The 12,796-nt window shown below is 40.7% G+C and overlaps 1 protein-coding gene across 1 annotated transcript in view; it reads left to right on the top strand.

Annotated features, from left to right (window-relative positions):
- The first annotated feature begins 1,268 nt into the window (after nt 1-1,268).
- The window catches only part of LOC136863771 (mitochondrial 2-oxoglutarate/malate carrier protein-like), a 60,884-nt gene continuing 49,356 nt past the window's right edge, over nt 1,269-12,796 (top strand). The window contains exons 1-2 of the mRNA XM_067140127.2: nt 1,269-1,330; nt 9,916-10,149. Coding sequence (XP_066996228.2) covers nt 1,269-1,330; nt 9,916-10,149 — 296 coding nt within the window. The remainder of the gene's footprint in view (nt 1,331-9,915; nt 10,150-12,796) is intronic.

Here is a 12,796-nt window from a genome sequence, read left to right as displayed (position 1 = left end):
GTGGGGTTATACTTCTTGTTACGAGCAATATTGAAATTCCTTCGAACTTCCATGCATTAAATGTTCAGAAAAAATTACCAATCTACGGTCAACACTACGTATAGAATACTGTAATTGTGTTTCGTCTTATCTGTTGGTTTGAAGTTGTAGCTAGTTCTGCGTTGGTGATCCTTTCTTCTTCTCAGAGATGCGTAGTTATGTCGAGATTTAAGTCGCTCAACATCCATGTCCGTGGTGTGAAAATCCTCTTCTGTTCTCTCGTGTCGCGTTGAACTCGTAATATTCCCGGGTTTCGGCTCCAAGATTTATGTTTTATAAATCGGAACTACTGAATTATAAGAGGACTTCACCGTCGTGTTCACAATATCACGTTTATTATTATCAACAACACACATACGTCACGGAGTAAAACAAAGGCAACTATACAAATACAAAGAATACATAGATATTTCGATGTTGACGTAACCAATGTCAATCCACGACAAAGTATACAGCAAAAAGAAATAATGTTGTGATTTCTGGGAATGTAGAACATTCATGTTAACATCTTGAGGTACAGTGCTATCATTCCGTTTTAATAAACTTGTATTATCACTATGCATTACTGTTTGATAAACAGTGTTATTTTATTATTCTACTCCAAGTGTCCGTTTTTCTTTTATTTATTTGCTTCTGTTCACTGTTTGAATCCTGTTTCTTAGCTTCATATAGCCTACTAAACATAAGAATGTTTGTACCAAAACTAACATTATCCACAGCATTGTGATGCATAACTCACATTATCCAAAAACGTGGAGCAAAACTCACATTCTCCAAATTTAAAATGTAATTTTCTGTCTTCACGTTTACTTTCCACAAGAAAAGATTCTTTCCGGCACTTATTATCACATTCAAGACGTAAATAGAAACGTATATAGCAAGATTCGTCCAGGTGTGCACATTTGAGAGTTTTTTTCAGCTTTACCGCAAATCATGAAAAGTGGACAATGTGAGTTTTGCTTCTACACCCCTCATATGACGCACTGATGTAACAGTCAATGCCATCTGTATACGTCACATACAACTGTAAGTAGGAGCCTCTTTTATGTATTGTATTTCCGATCTATCTCTTTGGTAATCCATGGTAGTAACTAGAAACATATGCCTGTATTTACAACATAATATGTGCATAAGAAACACGTAGTAGGCGATAAATTTTAGATATTTTTATATTTGTTTTGTCGTTTTTGCAAGCATCAACATGGGCACGTGATTATTTAGTTAAACACATGTCGACTGATCCTAAACCTATACCAAAATCAGCCAGATTCGTGCTGGGTGGAGCTGCAGGGTAAGAAAGTTATGCTATGATACTGAAATATTCCGTTTCTGCCCCATTTTGGTACCAAGATTGAAATTTCTTCAATGTTTAGTAAACCACATGATTGTCAGGGAACATTTTAAGATTTCTCTTTAGTTTTACCTGCAATCCACATCCGACCTGGCATACGTTGGGTGATGTAAACTGCCTCGGTTTTGACGATGTACAAGTGACTAATCTATGAGCGATTCTTTATGCAGCCTGTCTTTGTGATGAAGAGCATGAAGGTGTCGCCTGCGGGATTAACTGGTGTATGTTTTGATAAACTTTCAAGTTCTTTCAAAACAATCGATAGGGAATCTGTCACTTGGGTGGGGGTGGGGGAGCACTAAATGCAGATCAGTGATGATTCATGATTCATCGGCTTGGCAGACTGAACATTACCATCTGGTTCGTTGATAGAACTACGTTGTTTTCCATTTTCACACCAAACAAATGCTGGGGCTGTACCTTAATTAAGGCCACGGCTGCTTCCCTGCCACTCCTAGCCCATTCCTCTTCCATCGTCGACACCCTGTGGGTGAGGGCAGAAGAATAACACACACGGTATCCCCTGCCTGTCGTAAGAGGCGGCTAATAGGGGCTACAGGGGCTCTCAACTTGGGGGCGTGGGTTGGCGACCGCGGGGCCCTCAGCTGAGTCCTGGCATTGCTTCCACTTACTTGTGCCCGGATCCTCACTTGCATCTATCTTATTCAACCTCCCTTGGTCAACTCTTCTTCTTTTCTGACCCCGATGTTATTAGAGCACTCGAGGCCTAGGGAGTCTTTCATTTTCACGCCCTTCGTGGCCCTTGTTTTCCTTTGGCCGATACCTTCATTTTTCGAAGCGTCGGATCCCTTCTGTTTTTCTCCTCTGATTAGTGTTATATAGAGAATGGTTGCCTAGTGCACTTTCTCTTAAAAAAATAATCACCAACACCTCCCATCGTCGCTATAAGACCTATCGGTGTCGGTGCGACGTAAAGCAAATTAAAAAACACGGAAAATTTCCTTTGTCCTCATATAGGCCTAACTTGTATGGCAGTTCAGTGAGTTCTAGGCGTTCTATGACACTTGATGGTGAAATGTTGGGGTTCCAACCAACCTTCGGATTGAGGACTTAACATCATCATCATCATCATCATCATCATCATCATCATCATCATCATCATCATCATCATCATCATCATCATCATCATCATCATCGTAATCTGCCTTGTCGCTACAATGGTGTATTTTACTTAAGTCCTCAACCCGAAGGCTGTTGGATCCTCAGCAGCTCCATCATTAGCTGTCATAGACGGCCTAGGCATCACTGAAGAGGCGTACTAGAGAAATGAGGAGTGAGGTAGTTTCCCGTTGCTTTCCTCATTGAGCCAGAAATTGGTAATTCGTGTCAGTCTGCCAGGTACACTGAAATACCTGCACCAACCGACCCCATGAGCAACATTTTCACACCATTAATAGCAGGCACTGACTGCATAAGGAATGGCATTACTAGCATCGCTCATACCTCAGTCACTTTCATCTCAACTGACATTAATTTTCTGAAAGTGCATTTACAAAATTTTAACTGCATTTTTCTTAGAAACCACAAAAACCACAACAAGCAAACTCAGTTAATTTATTTAATTTTCCGAGGAAAACTAGCAAAAACTATAATTTCTCCTAAAATATAAGTAGTATGGCGCTAACCACCTTCACATTTTAGGGAAAGTATTTCCTTTATGAGAACACATTTTAGTAAGATAAAAAATAGTTTTTTGGGTACACTTGTAAGTCATTATTGCAGGCATGAATGTTATAATTTTTGTACGAAAAGAACTATGGTTCAAATTATTATCACCCGTGAAAATAGTTTAAATTATTCTAAGTAATTAGTTGCTATTTACAACCCTGTTGAAGAACTAAGGTACTAAGATCTTTGATATTAAACATGTATTTTCTCCTAGTAGATGTTAAGAGATGAGCGAAGTTTACTAGTCTTGGAACGAAGAGGTCCTTAAAACATACAAGTTCCTCGCCCAGGCGCCCTTTATGATGTTATGTTTTAATTTATTTTATTGACTTCCTGAAAATTATCACGGCTGCCACAAGGACAAAACACAGTAAAGACAAATGATATGGTTACGACCAACTCGCCCGGTAGAAAAACAATAGAAGTGATTAAGGACAATAACACATTGTTATATAGCATATCGTCGCTGTTGTAACAAAACCGAAAATCTACTTTTTTTGCTATTTGTTTTACGTCGCACCGACACAGATAGGTTTCATGACGACGATGGGATAGGAAAGGCCTAGGAATGGGAAGGAAGCGGCCGGGGCCTTAATTAAGGTACAGCCCCAGCATTTGCCTGGTGTGAAAATGGGAAACCACGGAGAACCATATTCAGGGCTGCCGACAGTGGGAGTCGAACCCACTATCTCTCGGATGCAAGCTCACAGCTGCGCGTCCCTAACCGCACAGCCAACTCGCCCGGTAAACCGCGAATCTGACTACGCACTTCTTCTTCTTCTTCAAGTGCCATATCCGGTTGCCCAGACGTCGGCAATTACTCTGGAGGAAGTTTTTCTGTCTTCTGCCAGTCGGAAGATTCTCTCAATTGTCTCAATACCGGTCCACTGCTTGATGTTGTGTAACTATGTTATCTCTGGTCTGCTAACTCGCCGTTTGCCCTCTATTTTACCCTGGAGAATGAGTTTTATGAGGCCATATTTGTTTCCTCTTAATATGTGGCCTAGATAAGCTGTTTTGCGAACTTTTATAGTTGTTATTAGTTCTTGCTTCGTCCTAGCTCTCCTTAGGACTTCATCGTTTGTTATCATATCTGTCCAGAGTATTCTAAGCATTCTTCTGTACAACCACATTTCAAAGGTGGCAACTTGTTTGATACTTGCGGCTTTTAAGGTCCATGTTTCTGCTCCATATAACAGTACTGACCAGATGTAGCACTTCATTAATCTCTGTCTGAGCTTCAGATTTAGATGATTATTGCAGAACAAAGAGCTCATCCTGCGACATGCAGCTCTAGCGTTCTCAATTCTGCATCTGATTTCCTTATCTGGATCCATACTGTCTGTTATTATGCTGCCGAGGTACTTGAACTGGTGGACTTGTTCTATTTTACGGTTGTTTAATGACAAGGTGACATTTGCATTACTATTTCTGCATTTCCTGTCCATTATTTCCCTTAGGACTGGTCACGCCTCCCAGTCACACATTTGATATGTAGTCCATCAGAACAATCTTCGTTGAGTTTATTTTTCTATGCGCATGTATAAAGGAAAATGAACCTATAATACATCATACTCTAGAAATGGGTAAATATGTCACGTTTCGGGGTAGTTGGCCCTGCGGTTGAGGGCGCGCAGATGTGAGCTTGCATCCGGGAGATAGTGGGTTCGAACCCCACTGTCGGCAGTCCTGAAGATGGTTTTCCGTGGTTTTCAATTTTCACACCAGTCAAATGCTGGACTGTGCCTTAATTGAGGCCACGGCCGCTTCTTTCCCACTCTTAGACTTGTCCTATTCCATCGTCGCCATAAGACCTATCTGCGTTCGGTGCGACGCAAAGCAAATATGAAGGTTGGAACTTAAATAGTGACAACTATTTATTTACAACAGGTACAAAAGAGTTACATGTTAGCAACCTTTACTGTCCTTCAATGTAGTCACCAGCGTTGTGTATAACCCGTTGCCAGTGATGTGGAAGTCCTAGTACGTATACCTTTAGCAGAGCCTGTTCTGCTGATGGTGCGAATGGAGCGGTCTACTACCTGTCAAATCTCTGCAACAGTTCTGAAGCGAATGCTCACGAATCGTCTGGTTTCGATCACCGTCCAGTAACACGGCAAGAGCATGCACTTCTTCTTCACTCCTAGGACGAATGTCCGCCACAGTTTGCCGACCATCGTTGAGGCTTTTGCCCACCGTGCCACTGTTCTGTAAGGCAATGCAGATTCCCCGCAAGCCTCTTGAAGACCTTGATGACACTGTCGTGCTGTATGACCTTTGGCACATTCAATCTTGATCCAACTCCGTTGTTTCTGTTTGAAAAACATAGTGACAACGTTACGTTAGACTGCTAGCTCACACGTGACTGTGTTTCGCTTGTGCGCACGCAGGTGATGTCGGAAGGGCGATTCCATTTGCTCTGAGGTAAGGTAGGTAAATGTAACCAACGTGTGCTATCAGCGACAATATTAGATTCCGTTGCATAGCGTCTCCACAGCAGTGTTGCCATTATTTAAGTTCCAACTTAGAGCATTAATACTATAGAGTGCGCTTAGCGCCACCTCGTCCATGTTGCGGCTTGAAGCCAACATCTCGATCAGCTGACTGGGGGGTAGTTCGAAACAGAGTCCGAGAGGATATAAGGAAATTGTCAAACAGTGACATTCGAAAAGGTGGCGAAATCGGAATATGTTTAAAACCAAAAGAGACCTACGATAGGATGCACCCTCATTATGATCGTATTTTTTGGAAGTATTACATCCCCGTGAGTAACACTAATTGTTTAATGTTAATTATTTATTATAACGTAAGAGACAAGTAATTTTTTCCAATTACCGCATCATATTGGGATTAATAGCTGAAAGGTAACCCCTGAAAGTTGTCCATAAGGAAGTGTAGTATAATTTTAAATATTAATGCGACTGACATCTACAATAAACACTTCATAACTTCCAGAAACAACTTTAAAATACTGTATTTACCGTGCTTGGTGTACTTTTGACTGAAATAGGCCTACTTCAAACCAATGCCCAACAACACAAGATGCCAAGAGTGACACATAGCCTACAGGACCATTATGGAAAGAAAAGAAAAGAAAAGAACACAAGTATCATACTTCAGTGAACCATACACCACCAACAGATGGCAACAAAAATGAACTCTCCAGGGTAAGGGATAAACAGGCACCATAACAAGAAATATTCACTTATCATAAGTTATAAAAATTCACAATACAGTAGGGTCAAATGCATATCAATTGGCACTGGTTGTAGTACCTATTTATGCCCATGAAGCAAGGATCTGTTATAGTATGCTGCTTCAACAAAATAATAATAATAATAATAATAATAATAATAATAATAATAATAATAATAATAATAATAATAATAAAGGGATACATAAAATGCTACACAGGTAAAATTTCACTCCACTGCCACCTACTAAATTAAGCTTAGTTTAAAGCCCAACATAAACTAATGTACATGCCACATTTGAAGTAGGTCTAAAAATAGGAGGTCACATCTGAAGAAAAGAAAACATCCAGCAGCATTCAGTAATGTTGCTCCCAAAGTACAGAAACAAGACATGCCTATATAAAAGTAATTTAAGAATGAATTTCTATAACAATCAACCTGACTCATAGACAGAATGATTAGAGGGAATATGCCTAAAAGTAGAACACTAATATAAATCAGTGAAACTAGCATACCAAACCAGCATCCTCTTACATAAGCAACTTGAGTCTATATAAATATTCCAGTCACAGGAAGCATAGAAATCCTCATATAGGCCTACACACTCTAACACGTGTATATAGCAAATGCAATAATTATATTATAAAGCCCTTGTACTGTGGATATTTTCTGCTTTCGATGGTTACTGCCATCCCTTTGAACAAAGATTACGGCTGTTCAAGATATCAAATATATTGTTCACGAGCCTAACAAATTTTACAGTCTCCTCACACTCCTGAAACTGAGGAAGATTTAAGTCTCTGTCACAATATGTCATTGCACTTGCAACACTTTCACTGAATGTTTGTGTGGCGAGCTTTACTTTCATGGGTTCCTTCTCCCAGTGAATGTGCCTCTTGGTAAGCTTTGTTTCTAGATGAAGGCCCTCGATACTCTGAAGATTATTACCCCTGGCAAAAGTTCTCTTAGCTCCTAAAGTATTCCTCACTAATTTTATAGCATGGCAAGCATCTAGAAGAATAAACACTTTAGAATCATTTGAAGGATTTTCAAACCAGTTCACCATATTATTTTCATCGAAAGAAGCTCCCAGACAACGGGTCATGGATAAATTAGAAGCAGCACCATCAAAAGTAAGTGACACTACAATTACGTTTAGGTCATTTAAAAATGTAAGGCACTCAATCTCTAGATTTGCTCTCCCCGAGCCACTTAAACCGTTAATCAAAAAATAACCCAGTGGAATTTTCCAGTGTCCATTTAGTGAGACCACCATAAACACTAAAGCCTCCTTGGCTTCTGGTAAATCCTGATCCTCGATTTCAGTACTACAATTCACATAAACAAGAAATTGTTTTCCATCAAATTCAATGTGCTTCCGGATGCACATTTCATCCATCATCAGTGCACACACTAGGGGCTTTCCATTGATAGCCATCTCCTTCCCTTTCGAAATGAGAGCAGTTGCGGCCTCTGAACTGAATCCTGACTTACCATCCACCGACTGATACCACCTCCGCAGTGTACTTGGATGGGGAAAACCTTGAGGAAATACATCCCTCAAGTAGCTGTACGCACGAACTGAATAGAAATTCAATGTAAGTGCAAAGCAGCGTAGTTCAGGAAGATACTCTGCTCTTGTATCACCATCCTTTGTTACATCAGAAGTTGGGCAGCAGCAGGAGAAAGACATTTCTGGAACAATGGAAGTTCAAAGGTGCATTATGCTTTTTCACAAGTTAATTTATGGTATTACATTATTTTTGAAATATTTGTTTAACAGAGATCGTGATACAATAAAAACATATTACAGACTTCTAAAGGCTCCAAATTTTATGTATGTATGTCTGTCTGTTAGGTCATCAACCCAGAGACTGGTTGGATCCTCAAATAGCACCACCAAAGGCTAGCAGATATAGGGAAACCGAAAAAAATTATTTAAGCTGTTGTTTTCTTACCTCAAGCGTGCAAGCAGCATCCTCAGTTATCATTTTCTCCTTCAGATGGTTTACTAAGGCTTTCCCATTCTGCAACTGATTAATAGCTCGCCGATACTTCTGCCTTTCCAATTTTAGCTTCTTATGAATAACTTCCCTGGCAACCTGCATGAAGGTCTGGGCTTTCCTTGGTGACTTTACCATTTCCTCAGTGTAATCACCAACATAAGATTTTCTGAACATCTTTGTTTTAGGGAAAGACTCATTCTCCTCTTCCTGAGGAACACTGAAAAAATATGAAAGTTATAAGGGTCAACAACAAAAATGTCTTACGTATGTGTAATATAGTAACCTGATATGCTGCAATAGATGTTGCAGTTGAACAGTATGTTAAATGTCTTAAACACAAATATTTCACATAAGGATGACAGGACACATTCCTGCATAAATCTATGGAAAATAATATTTTAAAAAATAAGAAAATCTGCTCACACACAACTTATGATGCAACAGGATCCATTTGAAGTTTCCTCTTCACAGGAGGTTTTCTCCTCTTTTCAGCTGGTAAAAGGTGGGGTGGAAATTTAAAAATTGTTGGTACTGCATTTGGCTTCAGTTTAACTCCCACACCAAATGCTTCATTATCAAAACATTCCGATGAAAAATGCTTAGAGTATAATCTTGAATGCTTTCCAGGCAATAAATTCTCTCTTCTTAATGCAACTACCCATTGCTTTTTTTTCTTGTCTCATCAGCAGGAAAACTGAAATCAATAAAAGCACAGTATTCAAAATTGCTGTAACCGGGAAACTGGAACTGTAACCATTAAAATAAATTACATGTAATTGTACGTATTCTACAGACACCTGACAACAACTGTATAAAACCCCTTACATCATCATCATCACGTAAATATTTACTTACCCGTGAAAGGAAATGCCAGATCCATTTTTGAAGGTCTCCTTGCATCCATACGCTACGCAATAGTGCACCATCGCTTCATTAACAGTAGCTAAAAGTCACTTTTAAGTACGCTGGTCACTATTCTCGCCTATAACACAATGTTCAAAACTCTCGCTCTACCCACCAGTCAGCCGATTGAGATCCTTGCTTCAAGAATGTGACGTCATCAGCCATCTATTGGATATATGATCGAAGAGTTCCAACCCTCGTATGAAAATATACATACGGTACAGACGCGCATAGGATAATGAACTCAACGAAAATTGTTCTGATGGACTGCATATCAATATGTGGTTGGTGGGCGTGACCAGTTTTAAGGAAAATAATGGATAGGAAGAGCATTGTCACATTCGCGGTTTTGGCACAGCAGCAAAGATATGTGATTTCGCAAAGCCCCAGATCCCTTAAATGTCGGGATTGCAATTTATTTTATGATGCTACTCGTATTTGGGGATGCGTAGCATCTTGCAGGTTTTTACAAAAAAGGCTTGGTATCGTTCCACGACCACTCACCGTCAATCCAATCACCTCATTTTGTTTAAGGTTGTACTTGCTTTTATAGTACGACACTGTAGGTTCATACATAGACTTCTTCTCACTGTCACCCTCCGTGGCTGGTATGGACTCAATTCAAATGTCACATTTGGATCTAGTGTATAATATGATTTTTAGTCGGCTTTAAAGGATGTGATGTCTATTTTCTTCGTGCTGCCTTGTAGTGTACTCTTACTTTGTCCACCAGGATTACGGCGACCTTCATCTGCCACCCTATTGATGTCGTCAAGAACCGCATGCAGATGAGTGCAATAGGGCAGAGAAAGAAGGAGTTCAAATCTTCGTTCCATGCTGTTAGAGGTATCGTGGGGAATGAAGGATTAGCGGCGCTTTATTACGGTGTATCTGCCGGAGTTTTTCGCCAGGCCACATACTCTACTACAAGACTCGGGGTGTATCAGTTCCTAGTGGAGTCATTCCAGTAAGTACAGTATCTGTGGACTGAACGAGGTAACGTGAAAGAACAGAAGCTAACTTATGAAACTGTTTCTAATTCTCTACTATTTACCCCCTGTGGGTGCCCCCACGGTATCCCCTGCCTGTCGTAAGAGGCGACTAAAAAGGGTCCCATGGGCTCTGAACTTTGGAGCGTGGGTTGGCGACCACAGGGCCCTTAGCCGAGTCCTGGGATTGCTTCCACTTACTTGTGCCAGGCTCCTCACTTTCATCTATCTTATCCGACCTCTCTTGGTCAACTCTTGTTCTTTCCCGACCCCGACGCTGTTCGGTTTGCGAGGGCTAGGGAGTCCTTCATTTTCACACTCTTCGGGGCCCTTGTCTTTCTTTGACCGATGTCTTCATTTTTCGAAGTATCGGATCCCTCCCATTTTTCCCTCTGACTAGTGTTATATAGAAGATTGTTGCGGAGTTGTACTTCCTCTTAAAACAATAATCACCACCACTCTCTACTATTTCTGGTAGTCACATCGGAGTAGCTCCAAGTCCCTTTTGACTACAGCTTTGTCAGCATCAGACGAATGAAAGGCAGGGGCGCAGCGCAGACGGACCCGGGTCTTTAAGGAGACCGACAGACTCCTCACAAAAACATAATTATAATATACCTTAGCTTAATGTCACTCTGCACAGAAATGGTCTGGGCGGTTTTGCAGAATCAGGCGAAAAAATTTGTTTTTTCTGTTTTGTTCGTAAAGGAATTGCATTTCATTGTGTTGAGTGTAACACAGCACAGCAGTAATATTATATGCTAGTTGTTTTACATCGCACCGACACAGATAGGTCTTACGGCGACTATGGGACTGGAAAGGGCTAGGAGTGGGAAGGAAGCGGCCGTGGCCTTAATTAAGGTACAGCCCCAGCATTTGCCTGGTGTGAAAATGGGAAACCACGGAAAACCATTTTCAGGGCTGCCGACAGTGGGGTTCGAACCTACTATCTGCCGAATACTGGATACTGGCCGCACTTAAGCGACTGCAGCTATCGAGCTCGGTTGCACAGCAGTAAAAAAATACCCCTTGTTGTCTTTCCTAACACCGCGAAACGTTCCTCGGAAAAGAACTGCAGCAAATTATTTACAAATAATTACAACAATGAAAATTGATGCCAAAAAATCATATTTTAATTCAGAAATAATGCTTTGCTGATGTGCAGTGAACCTGATAGTATTATGCACAAATTTTGCAGAACATTTAACTTTTGCTGCACATTTATTCGACAAGAAGCTCTTTTTGTTTGTTTTAGAATTTGCTTTACGTCACACCGACACAGATAAACTAGGTCTTATGGCGACGACGGGATAGGAAAGGCCTTGGAGAGCGAAGGAAGCGGTCACGGCCTTAATTAGAGTACAGCCCCAGCATTTGCCTGGTGTGTAAATGGGAAACCACGGAAAACCATCTTCAGGATTGCCGACAGTGGGGTTCGAACCCACTATCTCCCGGATGCAAGCTCACAGCTGCGCGCTCCTTACCGCACGGCAAACTCGCTCGGTGAATAACAGTGTACAATGGTAATAAGAAGTAGTAACAATCAATCAACTCAGTTTCGAACGAGCTCCCATGCGCGAAGTTTATCAGTTGTGAGGTTTGATATTTTTAAAACTTTGATTAGATTTTTATTTAATTTTGTTCGTATATTTACTGTGTTTTAATCGAATAAATTATTGTAGCCGATTGTAGTTGTTACTGAAAAATGAAAGCAATTAAAGTTAAGTACAAACATCTAACTGGTTCATGGTTGGCAGTTCAACAGCTTAGCAATTAAACCAAGAGGCAGTCAAGTAAAATCTATTAAACATTATTTTTAAATAATAGTTTAATGACAATAATCCCTATGTTTATATAACTTCACAATGTATTGCATTACTTCTACCTGCTGTAATTCAATTTACATTAAGTTATTCACAGGTTTTGCATTGTATTTTAAGGGGGTGGGGGGCGAACTTTTATTTTGGCAGGCGGGCTCGTATCACATTGGTTTCTCCCCTGCTGAAAGCATTGTTATTATAACTAGCTTCAAGCCTGTTCAAGACAGGGAAGCAATAATTCACTACCGCAGATTCGCTCTTCCGAAATGATTAAGGAAAAACTGCCTTAGCCAGAAGCACAACACCTCTATTTGTCACTTACTGGCTCGAGTATGGTGATTTCAAGCAAAGCATCTAATGTAGGTTTTGGGATTAGCTAAAATCATGTTTTTAATCGTGACACGTAAATACACTCCCTGACAACATACTTGAAGCACCCAGAAGAAATGGTCGGATATCAATGTAACTTCGTACATGTACACACCATCGGCGGGCATGTAAATGCTCAGAGTTCCAATTCTCTGTGCCAGGTAGAACGGCCACCAGAGTGCATTAGTGCTGTTCGTGTTTAGCAGTGTTTAGTGTTGTTCCCAGGCCTGGTAGGGTATGTCATTGTTATCAGCACATGACAGAGTGTGAAAGAAGCTCCATTGTAATGTCTCCAGTTGGCCGGTTGGTCGAATCGTGCAATATCCAGATTTGTGGGGCATTCGGATGTGACAGTAGCCCGTTTTTGGACTGCATGGAAACGTGAGGGCAGTCATACTCGTCATACTCGTCGTCAAGGTTCCGGTCGACCCCGTCT

This window comes from Anabrus simplex, chromosome 1 (genome assembly GCF_040414725.1).
Source record: "Anabrus simplex isolate iqAnaSimp1 chromosome 1, ASM4041472v1, whole genome shotgun sequence".
In the NCBI taxonomy this organism is placed as follows: domain Eukaryota; kingdom Metazoa; phylum Arthropoda; class Insecta; order Orthoptera; family Tettigoniidae; genus Anabrus; species Anabrus simplex.
Note: the sequence above shows the minus strand (reverse complement) of the source record. Positions and strands in the feature narration are given on the sequence as shown.